Source organism: Mangifera indica, chromosome 15, assembly GCF_011075055.1.
Source record: "Mangifera indica cultivar Alphonso chromosome 15, CATAS_Mindica_2.1, whole genome shotgun sequence".
NCBI classification, from domain to species: domain Eukaryota; kingdom Viridiplantae; phylum Streptophyta; class Magnoliopsida; order Sapindales; family Anacardiaceae; genus Mangifera; species Mangifera indica.
This window is the reverse complement of record NC_058151.1, coordinates 1481931-1500517: the sequence shown is the minus strand read 5'-3', so window position 1 is coordinate 1500517 and position 18587 is coordinate 1481931. Positions and strand designations below refer to the sequence as shown.

Below are 18587 nucleotides of genomic sequence, written 5' to 3'. Positions count from 1 at the left end.
AGAGAGTTCTAATGACTCTTAATTAGAATCATACGAGTGTTAATTTTCTGTCATTCCATCCATTTCAAGACTGTTAATTTGCTGATTGTGGTGAAATAAAGTGTCTCCTATGCCCAACGCTATTCGAAAACAAATGAAAGATAGATCTCAAAAAGGATATGAGAAGGTAGAACCTCGCTCGTAAATAATTTGTATTGCTTGATTCATTTGGCTATAGGAGCTTAAGTTAAATCGTTAACTATACAATAAATGTTATCTTCCAACACTCAATTGCCCAAGACTTTTATGGATATTTCCCGACGCCTAATTATCTTAGGTTCTTCTAATTGAAAGGCCGTTGACACATTTTAGAATTTGGACTGTTATAACATTTGGGTTTGGCTTCATTGCTTGACGGATGGAAAGTGGGTTAAACACACTCAAACTGTCTGTACTTCTGCATACGTTTTGAATTGTACTGTGACAATGTCCTGCCGTACTCGCACCTATCGGGGTGTCAATATTCATAGCCATAGGTTTACATTCTTTATAAGGGTTGCCGAATGATGCGTGGGCCACATGCGGTTGCTCAGCCCAGTTGGCTTCTCAGAGTAATGACATTTAAACAAGAGATACGGATTAAGATTCAAAAAGTGGTTCCCTAGAACTTATATGACACCAAGTAGGCCCTTTAGCCTGGTGGTGGGAACCTTCTGAGGTAAAATGATGATGTCCAATCCATAGTACAACCTCGAACTTATACGGCAGAAGAAAAGGTTTCTCGTCAATTAATTTCTAAATGGACTTATTTCCACCGAGGATTAGTAAAATCTTACAGTCAACTCCGGTAAATTTTAAAAATTAAAAAAATATATTTATAAATTATTAAAATTAATAAAAATCTTTAGTTTTAGAGTGAAATTATTATTTAATTATCAAGATAAAAAAAAAAATCTTATTTTTTATTAAACCTTAAAAATTAATATTTTTTTTATGAGTAAATTTTAAAAAGTTACATATTTATCTATGTTAAGTTTCTAATTCTTCAGTGATTTTCTAAGGATGTCTCTCCCTCTCTAATGTGTCTCTCTTTTTTGGTTATCTCCTTTATGTGTTGTCGACATTATCTTTCTTGGCGTTTCCATCATCGACAAAACCTAACAACGGTGAAGATGTAACTTTCAAAGTTTAATCTCTAGAAAAATTGTTAGTTTTCAAAGTTTGGGGAAAAAGGTAAATGAGATAAAATTTGAATTTTTTTAATATCACTAATTGAATGACAATTTTACTTTTAAAATTAACAAATTTTGTCAATTTTAACAGTCTATAGATGAGTATTTGAATTTCTAAAAATTAACGGGTATGACTTTGGAATTTCACTAAACCTTGGGTGGGAATTATTTGTTTGGCCTTTATGTTTATATCATATCCATGTTCCTTCAAAATGCCTTTTGTTGGGCAGTATTGGTTACTCCTATCATTTGCAAGCTTCTATTTCACTAAAATACATGTGAGATCTAGATCTAAAAATCCCCGTTTCATTAACGAATTAGAGTATATATTTAAACTTAGAAGTTATGGATAAAACTTCTTAGTCTCTTTGAGGAAAAAAAAAACATAACATTAATAGCTCAATTAAAGCCACAGTTAGGGTTCAAATTCACCGAATTAGAAAATTTTTGACTCAAACTCGAGATAGATTCAACTAACTTAAGTTTGACTAAATAAATTAAATTAAATTTCATAACTTATGTATTTATTTATTACTCTACATACTATGTATTTATCATAGAAAATATTTGACACACTACACTTAAAATTAATGAAATGACATTTTTTTTATAGGTTTATACAAGTACCCACTATCCCATTTTTCATAATTCACGTTACCACTCTTTACTTGCCTTTCATTAGAGTTAGTTAACCTAAAATTAGAAACCCATAATCACAATTAAACAAATCACATATTGACTCTTTTAATCTAATTGAAGTTATTTATTTATCTTTATTTAATAAATAAAATTTAAATTATTCTTCGACAGATAAGAACCACTTATGTGAATCCACTATCACCAACTTTATTAGACTCACAATCACTGTATTATATAAGTCAAAATTTCACAAATATTATAAAAACTCAAATTTAAATCTTCTCTTTAAAAGTTTTAATATTATGTCAGTTTTGCTAACTCCTAAGATCTTCCAGTCAATTATCTTCATCACACTTTAGTTCTTCCAGCATCTCATAATGCTGATATAACATTTGAGTTAAAAATTTAACATAATACCAAATAATTTAATATAATAAAAATATAAATTCATCAACATGTTAAGGTGTTTTTATCTTAATGTATCCCAACCAAATCCCGCGCGAGAAATCAGTTCTTCAATTTCACGATGGTTTTTACGTACACTATTGAATTTGGATTTTAGTTGAGACATCGTGAAACGTTTGTCACATACTTCCAGTAACTCATCAGGCCAAAAGACTTTTCCCACCTAACGTTAAGTGTAATTCCAAACTCATATTTTTTAATTTTCAAAAATTATAAAATTTTGTGTTAATTTTTTAAAAATCATGAAATTTTGTGTTAATGTTTAAGATAAAATCGTTATTTAAAAAAAAAATTTAAAACTAAATTTTGATTGTATTTTACCCTCTCAATTTGAAATTTTAACAATTTTTCCTCATTCAAAATTTAAAAAGTGACAATTGATCTTCTAGGGTTTTGAAACCATCACTAGCCATCTTCGATCACATTGCATCTCCCTCTCGGTTTATCTCTTCTTGCCAACTTGTTCTCACCTACCAATAACAATGATTTCCTTTAACAAAAATGAAATTCTCTTTATCTGAGACGAAAATAATTTTATCTTCGTTGGAGGTAATCGCTTTAATTAGAAGCATGAGTTTGATCGACAAGAAGAGATAACTTGGGTGGGAGGACGAATACAATTACAGATGATGAACTTTATCGTCTTTGATGATAGTTTCAAAATTCTAAGAATAAAATTATCACTTTTTAAACTTTACATAGAAAAAAATTATTAAAATTTTAAATTAAAAAAAGAAAAATATGATAAAATTTTAATTTTTAAATTTTTTAATTAAATAACAGTTTTATTTTTAATTTTAATTAAAAATTTTAATAAAATTGTAGTTATAGGTGAAACTTTAAAATTTTAAAAGTTCGAATACGGGAGTTTGACAATCCACCTAACCTTGGGTGAGAATAAGTTCATTGCCCGATTTGTGAACAACCCAAGCCACACGCGTCTTCAGTCTTCAAAAAGAGTTTCGAGATAGCCCCAAGATACATTGAACCTAGCTGGGAATCAGCTTTGCAAAGGTTCCAATGTGTAGTTGATCAATTGGGGTGATTGTGTTGATCACTTTATCAGAGGTGGCAATGTGGGAAGTAGGCCCTAAATACTTTAATTTTTGTCTTTATTCTCTTAAAGAAGATATTTTTTTATCCTTGTTTTCGCTTGATACAAGGATGATAAAAAAATTTTATTCACTTTTCACCGGAAAATTTTCTCCCTCTTTCCCCTCTCCTCTTCTCAAAAAAAATTTCCTACACTTCCCTTCTCATCTTTGTTAAAAAAATAATAAAATATTTATTATATATAAAACCATATTTATAATAATTTAAGATTTTAAGGTAATTTAATATGTAAAACTCTAAAGAATATATAAAAGAGAAGACAGATTGAGATATATTTATATTTATCCTGACTGTAAAAATTTTGGTTATTATTATTTTTATCTCTGTTTTTATTAGAGGATCTTTCTTTTTTCAATTTGATGAGGATAAACTGATACCCTAATTTTACGAATTGAATTTATATCTTTATCACTTTATAAGAAATGCAATATATTTTTTTGATAAAAAGAAATTATACTAGAACCAGACTGTTATTTAAAAATAAAATTAATTATATTAAATAGTTTAAATTTTAAATCTAATAATAAATTAGGTAAGTCAAGTGTCATACCTCGGAATGTCATAATGAGATTTGAATTTAAATTCTCTACTTCAAAAAATTGTTCTTTTATCACTCAAGTTAGCTCGTGAGAAAAACGGTGCAATATTTGAAGCAGGTGAAATTCAATTCGACTTTTGCATGCTGGAAATCGGTGGGGAGTTCAAGATCAACACGTAAATGGGGAAAATTATTAAATTAATACATTAACGAGTTAAACTCAATTGTAGTTAAGTTATGAACCTTGGTTAATTTTTGTGAATTGAGTCCAACAAGTGGGGAAAATGCATTGGCAATCACTTATTATAGAAATTTCTTGGCATTTTTTTCTAAGCTCGTTCTATTATTAAGTTGGACAAGTTAAGCTTGAATCATTGGATTTATGAAATTTTTGTATTCCCTTGGCTTGGGACAATTCCACTGGACCGTCTAGAGGCCTGCCTTTTCCTTTCTCTCCTAACACAGCCAACAGTGAAGCTAGCCCCATGGACGCCATTGCTCTTTATCCATCGCCTGCAATTGGTCACCTAATTTCCATGGTTGAGTTAGCTAAGCTCATCCTCAATCAAAAGCCTTCACTTTACATCCACATCATCATTTTTGAGCCACCCTACAACGCCGGCTCCACCGCCCCTTATATCAATAAAGTTTCAGCTACTATTCCTTCCATTATCTTCCACCACCTCCCCAGTGTTACCCTCCCTCCATCAGTCACCTCCACCTGTCGCCACCATGAAAGCCTCACCTTTGAAGTTCTTCGACTCAATAACCCTAATCTTCAGCAAACCCTTCTTTCTATTTCGAATGATTACACCATCTACGCTTTTATCGCTGACTTTTTCTGCTACGCTTCACTGTCTGTCACTGCCCAACTCAATATTCCTAGTTATTTTTTCTTCACTTGTGGCGCTGGTTTTCTCTCTTCTATCCTTTATCTTCCTACGATTCACAGAAACACCAACAAAAGCTTTAAAGATATGGATACCCTTATTCATATCCCCGGCGTTCCCCCGATGCCAGCCAAAGACATGGCAAAACCATTGCTTGAACGTGGTGATAAAGCCTATCAGTTCCTCTTAGATGGGTCAATTCACTTTCCAAAATCAGCTGGAATTATACTCAACACTTTTGATTCTCTCGAGCCAAGAGCTGCCAAAGCAATGAGAGATGGGCTTTCTGTGACCGACGGTCCCACTCCACCCCTCTACTGCATCGGGCCGTTAATCGTATCAGATGATCGGAGCAGTGGCGGTGCTGTTGATCAGAAGCCAGAGTGTTTATCTTGGCTAGACACACAGCCGAGCAAAAGTGTTATCTTTCTGTGCTTTGGTAGCTTGGGATTGTTCTCTGTGGCGCAATTGACGGAAATTGCTTTGGGGTTGGAGAGAAGTGGCCAAAGGTTCTTATGGGTTGTGAAGAATCCACCTTGTAACGATAAAAACATGGCCATTCCAGAAGAATCGGATCCGGATTTAGATACAATACTTCCAGCCGGGTTCTTGGATCGAACCAAAGAAAGAGGATTCGTTCTCAAGTCCTGGGCTCCACAGGTGGCGATTTTGAATCACGACGCGGTCAGTGGGTTCGTGACTCACTGCGGGTGGAACTCGGTGCTTGAAGCAGTACATGCTGGTGTTCCAATGCTGGCCTGGCCTCTCTATGCTGAGCAAAGATTCAACAGGATTTTGCTGGTGGAAGAAATCAAAATCGCTCTACCGATGATGGAGTCGACTGAAAACGGGTTTGTGAGTTCAAGTGAAGTGGAGAAGCGAGTTAGAGAGTTGATGGAGTCAGCGGAAGGTAACTGGATTAGGAAACAAATAACAGCGATGAAAAACGATGCAAAAGAAGCATTGAGTGAGGGTGGGTCGTCCCGTGCTGCGTTATCCAAATTGGTTGAGTCATGGAAATTAAAATGAGTTGAGTTGAGTCGAGTCTCACCAGGTTCACAACTCGTATTGCCATGCTGGGTTTCTATTTTTATTAAATATTATGTATAATTTTTTTTTATATTTTTCTCTTTTTATTTATATATTTGTTCAATTGCCTCTTTTGAGTTGAAAGTAAAAAATTTAATAAAAAATATTATTAAAAGATTTGAATCTTATTTTTATATGTAGAAACTTAATTTTTTTATTATTTAAAATATCATAAATATAATAACATTACAAATATATATTTTTTAAAATATAATTAAATATATAATTATATGTTAAAATATAATTAAAAGATTTGTAATAATATATTATTGGTATAACTGGGATGTCTCATTGGGGATTGCTTGTGGCACTTAGGCTGTCACGCTCCATGTGACCATTAATTAGAGGTTGGGCTTTCTGGTTCAATAATCATTAATTCCATGTACTGTAATAATTGAAGCATTAAAAGAAGCTCAACAATCCCAACATGAAAACCCACTACTGTGACTCTGACTCTGATACCAACTGTTTTCCACCTAAAACAAAGCACATTCATGGCTTTCTTTGGTGGAAAATTGGATAGTGGGTAATGAAAAAGAATAAAACTAGGTTAACAAGGTGATTTGATTTGTGTTTGATTTAATTTAAAAAATTTAAATTTATGTTTGATAAGATTTTTTTAAATTTATTTGAATTTATCTTGAGTTGAATGAAGATAATTTTAAATTAGGTTATGATATCAAGTGAATTCTAACAAAGCTTAGTTTAATACTGTAATTAAAATAAAATAATGTTATTTTGATGTATTTTGATAAAAAATAATATTATTTTAGTTAATTTAAGTCGGACTTAAAGCACCGCCCATATTTGTTTTACTTCATGGGCGGGAAACATATTCTTCATAGGTGGAAAATCTACCTTATATTATTAGTTATGGTAATTTAAATTTAAATTTAAGATTTTTGATTCTTTCTGATTAGCATGAGAAGAAAAATCTCTGATAAAAATAAAAAAAGAGAAAATAAATATTCTCGTAATAGATGATAGAGATACATATGTCCTATTCTTGTCTTTTCATATTAATATTTTTACTTAAAATATTAATATATTTTAATAGTTTTAAAATATTTATATTTTATAAATTTATTTATATTTTTATTGTGTATATTATGTTATTTGTGATATTTAAAATAGAAAATTAATTTTAATTTTATTATTTAATATATTTATAGTAGGTTTAAAAGAAAAAATTTCACGGGTATAAGAATGGAAAGGGAATTTTTTTTTTTGCTAATAAGGGATCAGGAGAAAATTTTTTAAATATTTTACTAGTAAATTATTTTATTTAAATGCCCATGAATATAATTATTTTGAAATATTTTTCATATTATTTGTCATATTAATTAAAAATAAATTTATTTTTATTTCAAAAAATTAATAAATACTAATATAATTATAATAAAATCAAGATTACTTTGGGAATTTTTAAATACCTAAGATGAAGGTGGTAATCAGATTACCACCTATATTACCTATCACGTCAGTATAGGTAATAGAAGATTACTGTAATTTTTTATTACTGACAACCCAAACAAGTGAATAAAAAATAGATTATCAAAGTAATATTTAAAACCCATAACCAAACGGCCTTATGGATATTTCCCTACGCCTAATTATCTTAGGTTCTTCTAATTGAAAGGCCGTTGACACATTTTAGAACTTGGACTGTTATAACATTTGGGTTTAGCTTCATTGCTTGACGGATGGAAAGTGGGTTAAACACACTCAAACTGTCTGTACTTCTGCATACGTTTTGAATTGTACTGTGACAATGTCCTGCCGTACTCGCACCTATCGGGGTGTCAATATTCATAGCCATAGGTTTACATTCTTTATAAGGGTTGCCGAATGATGCGTGGGCCACATGCGGTTGCTCAGCCCAGTTGGCTTCTCATAGTAATGACATTTAAACAAGAGATACGGACAAATATTCAAAAAGTGGTTCCCTAGAACTTATATGACACCAAGTAGGCCCTTTAACCTGGTGGTGGGAACCTTATGTGGTAAAATGATGATGTCCAATCCATTGTACAACCTCGAACTTATACGGCAGAAGGAAAGGTTTCTCGTCAATTAATTTCTAAATGGACTTTTTTCCACCGAGGATTAGTAAAATCTTACAGTCAACTCCTGTAAATTTTAAAAATTAAAAAATATATTTATAAATTATTAAAATTAATAAAATTTTTGAGTTTTAGAGTGAAATTATTATTTAAGTATCGAGATTAAAAAAAATTATTTTATTTTTTATTAAATCCTAAAATTAATAATTTATTTTATGATTAAATTTTAAAAAGTTATATTTTTATCTATGTTATGTTTCTAATTCTTTAGTGATCTTCTAACAATGTCTCTCCCCCTTTAACCTGTCTCTTCTTCTTGGTTATCTCCTCTATGTGTTGTCGACATCATCTTTCTTGACGTCTTCATCATCGACAAAACCTAATAAGGGTGAAGATGTAACTTTCAAAGTTTAATCTCTAGGAAAATTGTTAGTTTTCAAAATTTGAAGAGAGGGATAAATGAGATAAAATTTGAATTTTTTTAATATCACTAATTGAATGACAATTTTACTTTTAAAATTAACAAATTTTTCTTAATTTTAACAGTTTATAGATGAGTATTTGAATTTCTAAAAATTAACGAGTATGGCTTCGGAATTTCACTAAACCTTGGGTGGGAATAATTTGTTTGGCCTTTATGTTTATATCATATCCATGTTCCTTCAAAATGCCTTTTGTTGGGCAGTATTGGTTATTCCTATCATTTGCAGGCTTCTATTTCACTAAAATACATGTGAGATCTAGATCTAAAAATCCCCATTTCATTGACGAATTAGAGTGTATATTTAAACTTAGAAGTTATGGATAAAACTTCTTAGTCTCTTTGAGAGAAAAAAAAAAAACATAAATAGCTCAATTAAAGCCATATTCAAGATTCAAGTTCACGGAGTTAGAAAGTTCTTAACTCAAACTTAAAATAGATTCAACTAACTTAAGTTTGATTAAATAAATTAAATTAAATTTCATAACTTATATATTTATTTATTACTCTACATACTATATATTTATCATAGAAAATATCTGACACACTACACTTAAAATTAATGAAATGACATATTTTTTATAGGTTTATACAAGTATCCACTATCCCATTTTTCATAATTCACGTTACCACTCTTTACTTGCCTTTCATTAGAGTTAGTTAACTTAAAATTAGAAACCCATAATCACAATTAAACAAATCACATATTGGCTCTTTTAATCTAATTGAAGTTACTTATTTATCTTTATTTAATAAATAAAATTTAAATTACTCTCTGACAGATAAGGACCACTTATGTGAATCCACTATCACCAACTTCACTAGACTCATAATCACTGTATTATGTAAGTCAAATTTTCACTAATATTGTAAAAGCTCAAATCTAAATATTCTCTTTAAAAGCTTTAATATTATATCAGTTTTACTAACTCCTAAGATCTTCCAGTCAATTATCTTCATCACACTTTAGTTTTTCGAGCATCTCATAATGCTGATATAACATTTGAGTTAAAAATTTAACATAATACCAAATATAATTTAATATAATAAAAATATAAATTCATCAACATGTTAAGGTGTTTTTATCTTAATGTATCCCAACCAAATCCCACGCGAGAAATCAGTTCTTCAATTTCACGATGGTTTTTACGTACACTATTGAATTTGGATTTCAGTTGAGACATCGTGAAACGTTTGTCACATACTTCCAGTAACTCATCAGGCCAAAAGACTTTTCCCACCTAAGGTTAAGTGTAATTCCAAACTCATACTTTTTAATTTTCAAAAATTATAAAATTTTGTGTTAATTTTTTAAAAATCATGAAATTTTGTGTTAATGTTTAAGGTAAAATCGTTATTTAAAAAAAAAATTTAAAACTAAAGTTTGATTGTATTTTGCCCTTTCAATTTGAAATTTTAACAATTTTTCCTCATTCAAAATTTAAAAAGTGACAATTGATCTTCTAAGGTTTTGAAACCATCACTAGCCATCTTTGATCGCATTGCCTCTCCCTCTCGGTTTATCTCTTCTTGCCAACTTGTTCTCACCCACCAATAACAATGATTTCCTTTAACAAAAATGAAATTCTCTTCATCTGAGAGGAAAATAATTTCATTTTCGTTAGAGGTAATCGCTTTAATTAGAAACATGAGTTTGATCAACAAGAAGAGATAACTTGGGTGGGAGGACGAATACAATTAGAGATGATGAACTTTATCGTCTTTGATGATAGTTTCAAAACCTTAAGGGTAAAATTATCACTTTTTAAAATTTACATAGAAAAAAATTATCAGATTTTTAAATTAAGAAAACAAAAATATGATAAAACTTTAATTTTAAAATTTTTTTAATTAAATAACAGTTTTTTTTAATTTTAATTAAAAATTTTAATAAAATTGTAGTTATAGGTGAAACTTTAAAATTTTAAAAGTTCGAATACGGGAGTTTGACAATCCACCTAACCTTGGGTGAGAATAAGTTCATTGCCCGATTTGTGAACAACCCAAGCCACACGCGTCTTCAGTCTTCAAAAAGAGTTTCGAGATAGCCCCAAGATACATTGAACCTAGCTGGGAATCAGCTTTGCAAAGGTTCCAATGTGTAGTTGATCAATTGGGGTGATTGTGTTGATCACTTTATCAGAGGTGGCAATGTGGGAAGTAGGCCCTAAATACTTTAATTTTTGTCTTTATTCTCTTAAAGAAGATATTTTTTTATCCTTGTTTTCGCTTGATACAAGGATGATAAAAAAATTTTATTCACTTTTCACCGGAAAATTTTCTCCCTCTTTCCCCTCTCCTCTTCTCAAAAAAAATTTCCTACACTTCCCTTCTCATCTTTGTTAAAAAAATAATAAAATATTTATTATATATAAAACCATATTTATAATAATTTAAGATTTTAAGGTAATTTAATATGTAAAACTCTAAAGAATATATAAAAGAGAAGACAGATTGAGATATATTTATATTTATCCTGACTGTAAAAATTTTGGTTATTATTATTTTTATCTCTGTTTTTATTAGAGGATCTTTCTTTTTTCAATTTGATGAGGATAAACTGATACCCTAATTTTACGAATTGAATTTATATCTTTATCACTTTATAAGAAATGCAATATATTTTTTTGATAAAAAGAAATTATACTAGAACCAGACTGTTATTTAAAAATAAAATTAATTATATTAAATAGTTTAAATTTTAAATCTAATAATAAATTAGGTAAGTCAAGTGTCATACCTCGGAATGTCATAATGAGATTTGAATTTAAATTCTCTACTTCAAAAAATTGTTCTTTTATCACTCAAGTTAGCTCGTGAGAAAAACGGTGCAATATTTGAAGCAGGTGAAATTCAATTCGACTTTTGCATGCTGGAAATCGGTGGGGAGTTCAAGATCAACACGTAAATGGGGAAAATTATTAAATTAATACATTAACGAGTTAAACTCAATTGTAGTTAAGTTATGAACCTTGGTTAATTTTTGTGAATTGAGTCCAACAAGTGGGGAAAATGCATTGGCAATCACTTATTATAGAAATTTCTTGGCATTTTTTTCTAAGCTCGTTCTATTATTAAGTTGGACAAGTTAAGCTTGAATCATTGGATTTATGAAATTTTTGTATTCCCTTGGCTTGGGACAATTCCACTGGACCGTCTAGAGGCCTGCCTTTTCCTTTCTCTCCTAACACAGCCAACAGTGAAGCTAGCCCCATGGACGCCATTGCTCTTTATCCATCGCCTGCAATTGGTCACCTAATTTCCATGGTTGAGTTAGCTAAGCTCATCCTCAATCAAAAGCCTTCACTTTACATCCACATCATCATTTTTGAGCCACCCTACAACGCCGGCTCCACCGCCCCTTATATCAATAAAGTTTCAGCTACTATTCCTTCCATTATCTTCCACCACCTCCCCAGTGTTACCCTCCCTCCATCAGTCACCTCCACCTGTCGCCACCATGAAAGCCTCACCTTTGAAGTTCTTCGACTCAATAACCCTAATCTTCAGCAAACCCTTCTTTCTATTTCGAATGATTACACCATCTACGCTTTTATCGCTGACTTTTTCTGCTACGCTTCACTGTCTGTCACTGCCCAACTCAATATTCCTAGTTATTTTTTCTTCACTTGTGGCGCTGGTTTTCTCTCTTCTATCCTTTATCTTCCTACGATTCACAGAAACACCAACAAAAGCTTTAAAGATATGGATACCCTTATTCATATCCCCGGCGTTCCCCCGATGCCAGCCAAAGACATGGCAAAACCATTGCTTGAACGTGGTGATAAAGCCTATCAGTTCCTCTTAGATGGGTCAATTCACTTTCCAAAATCAGCTGGAATTATACTCAACACTTTTGATTCTCTCGAGCCAAGAGCTGCCAAAGCAATGAGAGATGGGCTTTCTGTGACCGACGGTCCCACTCCACCCCTCTACTGCATCGGGCCGTTAATCGTATCAGATGATCGGAGCAGTGGCGGTGCTGTTGATCAGAAGCCAGAGTGTTTATCTTGGCTAGACACACAGCCGAGCAAAAGTGTTATCTTTCTGTGCTTTGGTAGCTTGGGATTGTTCTCTGTGGCGCAATTGACGGAAATTGCTTTGGGGTTGGAGAGAAGTGGCCAAAGGTTCTTATGGGTTGTGAAGAATCCACCTTGTAACGATAAAAACATGGCCATTCCAGAAGAATCGGATCCGGATTTAGATACAATACTTCCAGCCGGGTTCTTGGATCGAACCAAAGAAAGAGGATTCGTTCTCAAGTCCTGGGCTCCACAGGTGGCGATTTTGAATCACGACGCGGTCAGTGGGTTCGTGACTCACTGCGGGTGGAACTCGGTGCTTGAAGCAGTACATGCTGGTGTTCCAATGCTGGCCTGGCCTCTCTATGCTGAGCAAAGATTCAACAGGATTTTGCTGGTGGAAGAAATCAAAATCGCTCTACCGATGATGGAGTCGACTGAAAACGGGTTTGTGAGTTCAAGTGAAGTGGAGAAGCGAGTTAGAGAGTTGATGGAGTCAGCGGAAGGTAACTGGATTAGGAAACAAATAATAGCGATGAAAAACGATGCAAAAGAAGCATTGAGTGAGGGTGGGTCGTCCCGTGCTGCGCTATCCAAATTGGTTGAGTCATGGAAATTAAAATAAGTTGAGTTGAGTTGAGTCGAGTCTCACCAGGTTCACAACTCGTATTGCCATGCTGGGTTTCTATTTTTATTAAATATTATGTATAATTTTTTTTTATATTTTTCTCTTTTTATTTATATATTTGTTCAATTGCCTCTTTTGAGTTGAAAGTAAAAAATTTAATAAAAAATATTATTAAAAGATTTGAATCTTATTTTTATATGTAGAAACTTAATTTTTTTATTATTTAAAATATCATAAATATAATAACATTACAAATATATATTTTTTAAAATATAATTAAATATATAATTATAAGTTAAAATATAATTAAAAGATTTGTAATAATATATTATTGGTATAACTGGGATGTCTCATTGGGGATTGCTTGTGGCACTTAGGCTGTCACGCTCCATGTGACCATTAATTAGAGGTTGGGCTTTCTGGTTCAATAATCATTAATTCCATGTACTGTAATAATTGAAGCATTAAAAGAAGCTCCCCAATCCCAACATGAAAACCCACTACTGTGACTCTGACTCTGATACCAACTGTTTTCCACCTAAAACAAAGCACATTCATGACTTTCTTTGGTGGAAAATTGGATAGTGGGTAATGAAAAAGAATAAAACTAGGTTAATAAGTTGATTTGATTTGTGTTTGATTTAATTTAAAAAATTTAAATTTATGTTTGATAAGATTTTTTTAAATTTATTTGAATTTATCTTGAGTTGAATGAAGATAATTTTAAATTAGGCTATGATATCAAGTGAATTCTAACAAAGCTTAGTTTAATACTGTAATTAAAATAAAATCAAATAAAATAATGTTATTTTGATGTATTTTGATAAAAAATAATATTGTTTTAGTTAATTTAAGTCGGACTTAAAGCACCGCTCATATTTATTTTACTTCATGGGCGGGAAACATATTCTTCATTGGTGGAAAATCTACCTTATATTATTAGTTATGGTAATTTAAATTTAAATTTAAGATCTTTGATTCTTTTTTACTAGCATGAGAAGAAAAATCTCTGATAAAAATAAGAAAAGAGAAAACAAATATTCTCGTAATAGATGATAGAAATACATATGTCTCATTTTTGTCTTTTTATATTAATATTTTTATTTAAAATATTAATATATTTTAACAGTTTTAAAGTATTTATATTTTATAAATTTATTTATGTTTTTATTGTGTATATTATATTATTTGTGATATTTAAAATAAAAAATTAATTTTAATTTTATTATTTAATATATTTATAATAGGTTTAAAAGAAAAAATTTCACGGGTATAAAAATGGAAAGGGAATTTTTTTTCTGCTAATAAGGGATCAGGAGAAAATTTTTTTATACAAACAGTAGATAAAGAGAAAATTTTTTCATGTGAATAAGAGACCGGGAGAAAATTCCTTTTGTTCGAGTGAGGGATAAAATAAAATTTTTTTTCCATAGAAAGAAGGCAAAATAAAATATTCAATATTGTCCCTTCTCTTTGGCGTCCCTACCTATTATAATTGATGCCATCTGATTGCTCCATATAATTATTTACTCGAATAAAAATAGTGTTATTGTGGAGCACATCAAAATCAATAGTCTAGAGGTGAAGACTGGATAAGGGAGTTGACGAAAGCGATACCGTTTGCAGTTGGCGAACGAAGACACGATCAGACTTAAAAGAGCGACAAATTTGATCTCTTGTGCAGAGCCCATACAACGGCAAGTCCCATGGAGGCCATAGTTATGTACCCATCACCAGCAATTGGTCACCTGATCTCCATGGTTGAGTTAGCTAAGCTCATCCTCAACCATCGGCCGTCTCTTTCCATTCACATCATCATATTTGAGCCACCGTACGACGCCGGCTCCACCGCTACTTATATTAACAAAGTTTCTGCTACAATTCCTTCCATAATCTTCCACCGTCTCCCCACCATCACCCTCCCGCAATCACTCATCTCCTCTGCTAAAATCCCTGAAACACTCACCTTTGAAGTCTTACTCCTTAATAACCCTAATCTTGAACAAGCCCTTCTTTCCATCTCCAACAATTTCAACATCTTTGCATTTATCCCTGATTTCTTCTGCTACGCTGCTTTATCTGTCACTGCTAAACTCAATATCCCTACTTATGAATTCTTCACATCTGGTGCTGGCTGTCTCTCTCTTATGCTTTGCTTTCCCTCGATGCACAAAAACACAACAAAAAATTTCAAAGATATGGATGCCCTTCTTCATATTCCCGGCATCCCACCGATACCGGCCAAAGACGTGCCAACACCAATGCTTGAACGTGATGATAAGATCTATCAGTTCCTTTTAGATGCCTCAACTCTGTTGCCAAAGTCAGCTGGAATTATAGCCAACACTTTCGGGTCTCTTGAGCCAAGAGCTGTTAAAACACTGACAGACGAGCTAGGTAATCTGATTATTTTTGTTGTATATTATTTTTCAATTTTATAGAATTATGGCCTAATATTCATTCAATTCATAATAGGTGCTCCGGATGGCCCCCTTCCTCCGTGTCCACCTCTCTACTGCATCGGGCCACTGATTGTATCAGATAATCGTGTAGTTTCAGATGCAAGCCATGGTGGCGGCGACGGCGTTGGTGTTAGTTATAGTAAGCCGGAGTGTTTGACGTGGCTCGACAGACAGCCGAGCCAAAGTATTGTTTTTTTGTGCTTTGGAAGCTTAGGCCGGTTCTCTGTAGAACAGCTGAAGGAAATCGCTGTGGGGTTGGAGAGAAGTGGCGAAAGGTTTTTATGGGTGGTGAAGAATCCACCTCACTTTGACGAGGCCGATTTCAATTCGATTTTCCCAGCTGGGTTCTTGGATCGAACCAAGGAAAGAGGATTCATCGTCAAGTCCTGGGCTCCGCAGGTGGAGATTTTGAATCATGAATCGGTGGGTGGATTCGTGACTCACTGCGGGTGGAACTCGGTGCTTGAAGCGGTTTGTGCTGGTGTTCCGATGGTGGCATGGCCTCTCTACGCTGAGCAAAGATGCAACAGGATATTGCTGGTAGAAGAAATCAAAATCGCTTTACCGATGATGGAGTCGACTGAAAACGGGTTTGTGAGTTCAACTGAAGTGGAGAAGCGAGTTAGAGAGTTGATGAACTCGGATGACAGTAATTCGGTTAGGAAAAAGACTAAGGCCATGAAAGATGAAGCAACGGCAGCATTGAATGAGGGCGGGTCCTCGTGTGGGGCGTTATTCAAATTGTTCGAGTCATGGAAACTAAAATAGTGAGTTCGTCATGACTTGCTGTATAACTCATTCTGCATTGGTGATTCGGAATTCTATGGTTTCGGAATTTTAATTTGTTAATAATTTGAATGATAGAATTGAGGTCTAAAAAGACTTTTCCACTCATGCATAATGGCATAAGGGTGAAATAATAATTTTATTATTAATTATTTAAAAAAATAAATTTTAATTAGAATCAAATATTTAAAAAACGATAATTTAATTTTTAAAAATATTTAAAAACTCATAAAAAAAATTTATAAGGTCTTTTCAAACCATCATATATATTGAAATTACTACATGGTCTAAATAATTATAATATAACACCTATAATTTGTTATATCCAATTCAATTCTTTGATAATGTAATGTTATTATTAAATTATTAAAGGGCAAATTAATATTTCAAAATTTCCAAGGATCCCTAAACTTTTAGCCGAATCTCTAGTAACCTTTGCATTTTTCCAAAAAGACAACCAAACATTGAGTAAAGGATAAAGTTGAAAGAGATTTAATGTGAAATATCCCTTATGATAATGCTATTAGAAGCTTGATGAAGGCACAAGTATACACAAGTCTAATATGCAACTTTTGCATTTAAGATTTTTAATCCTTACATCTAAAATTTAAGTTTTGATTATTAGGTTGTGGGTTAAGAAGTTATAAGATACTTATAAAAGTTCAAGATTTTGGTGATTGTAAGAATGATTTAAAACTATTTTTGGAAATATTGTTAAACTCACTGAATGAGTCGTATTTAAAAAAATATTAAGTAGTCATTAGTAATAGCCTCAATCATAAAAATTGGATTCGTAGCTTGCTATGGGGCAACTTCTTAAGTTTTGTGGTTGAAAAATTACATGTTTTATACCAGTTAATATTGATTTTATTCATTATGATAATAGTGCAACTAGGTTAAAGACTATCGGCAAATTGAGACATGCAAAAGTAGAAGAATTTATAGTCATGAATCTCATAAAAAAAGAGACACTAGGATAAAATACAAAAATACAAAGTTGACAAGGTTAGACCCCCACCCAAAGGAATAAGATTTGTAGTCTATAAACTCATATTGAAAATATGATAGTGTTTAAGGTCTTTTGATATTTACGGTTAGTGAAAGTTTGATATTGTTGTCGTTATTATTTATTTATTGATTATGATTATATTAACATATTTATTTGTCTATAGATATATGCATATATATACGGTTAAAATACAACATATGTCAAAAGATAATATTTCTCTTGAATATGATAATTGTATATGTATATTTCATGAGTCTCGAACAAGATTGAAATATACTGACTTCGTTAGAAGTAAGAAGATTTCTCTCGTTTGTTTTAAAACATAAGGTTGAAGAAAAATCATAAAGAGGATTGGCAGCGACATAATACATGGTTTTGATTACTTTGTTGGATGCTATTTTTGTCAAATTCTCAAATTTAATCCACATTAATTTGATTATTAATTATTGTAGTCAACGACGATCTTACGTCAATAAAAAATAGAAGTAATGTTTTGGTTCATTATTAGTGATCATATTAACTAAATTATTTATTTAAATATAATTTATCTTTATCCTATTTTGTTTTCTAAAATAGTGACTACTTAAAATTAAAATATTAATTACCCGACTATCAAAAATTGTAATCTGTATTGCTAAAATAAAATAAATAATCATAATAATTAATGTTGTCTAAGTAGAAGAATGTTAGAAATGTTTTTATATGGACTAACATTAATTATTATTTTGATTTAATAAAATCGGATAATTGAATAATCCAATATCAATTTATAAATAAGTTTAAATGATCAATAAAGATAAGTCTAATATATTTAAAAGTTATAATCTGAGTTGATACTTTAGTGTGGGCCTTCAGGTTATTGGACTTTTAATAGGAGGGTCCAATTAATCCTTTTTATAAACTGACTAGGTCTCCATTTCAAACCCTAATTGCTATAACTTTCCCCATTGAAAGCTGTCATAAGGAAGATTTATGGAATAGAAGAGCAATCATAACAAATCTTCAATTTCAAGTGATTCTCAAAAGGTTTTTTAGTTTCATATTAAGTAACATTTCAGGTATTTCTATAACCTTAAAGTTTAATTCAATATTTTATAATATATATATAGATTTTGTAGATTTAAAATTGTATATTTTATATATGTTTATGCAAAAATATGTTACACTTAATCCTTGTTAAACTTCAAAAAT

The 18587-nt window shown here is 31.5% G+C and overlaps 3 protein-coding genes across 3 annotated transcripts; all 3 read left to right on the top strand.

Moving 5' to 3' along the window:
* Nucleotides 1-4304: 4304 nt before the first annotated feature.
* Nucleotides 4305-5976, top strand: LOC123197346 (UDP-glycosyltransferase 88A1-like). The gene has a single exon (XM_044611598.1). The coding sequence runs from the start codon at nucleotides 4452-4454 to the stop codon at nucleotides 5883-5885; it is 1434 nt and encodes a 477-aa protein (XP_044467533.1). The 5' UTR covers nucleotides 4305-4451; the 3' UTR covers nucleotides 5886-5976.
* A 5580-nt stretch (nucleotides 5977-11556) lies between these two features.
* Nucleotides 11557-13252, top strand: LOC123197323 (UDP-glycosyltransferase 88A1-like). The gene has a single exon (XM_044611571.1). The coding sequence runs from the start codon at nucleotides 11703-11705 to the stop codon at nucleotides 13134-13136; it is 1434 nt and encodes a 477-aa protein (XP_044467506.1). The 5' UTR covers nucleotides 11557-11702; the 3' UTR covers nucleotides 13137-13252.
* A 1492-nt stretch (nucleotides 13253-14744) lies between these two features.
* Nucleotides 14745-16495, top strand: LOC123197448 (UDP-glycosyltransferase 88A1-like). Its single transcript, XM_044611761.1, has 2 exons — nucleotides 14745-15536; nucleotides 15615-16495. Exons 1-2 carry the CDS (start codon nucleotides 14846-14848, stop codon nucleotides 16367-16369), a joined length of 1446 nt encoding a protein of 481 aa, XP_044467696.1. The 5' UTR covers nucleotides 14745-14845; the 3' UTR covers nucleotides 16370-16495.
* Nucleotides 16496-18587: the final 2092 nt, after the last annotated feature.

What these genes read in the sequence shown, in the direction of transcription:
- LOC123197346 (XM_044611598.1), top strand. Translation starts at nt 4,452, where the DNA reads ATGGACGCCATTGCTCTTTATCCATCGCCTGCAATTGGTCACCTAATT.
- LOC123197448 (XM_044611761.1), top strand. Translation starts at nt 14,846, where the DNA reads ATGGAGGCCATAGTTATGTACCCATCACCAGCAATTGGTCACCTGATC. An exon ending in AACACTGACAGACGAGCTAG is followed by an intron (nt 15,537 to 15,614) that starts GTAATCTGATTA and finishes AATTCATAATAG; the next exon opens with GTGCTCCGGATGGCCCCCTT.
- LOC123197323 (XM_044611571.1), top strand. Translation starts at nt 11,703, where the DNA reads ATGGACGCCATTGCTCTTTATCCATCGCCTGCAATTGGTCACCTAATT.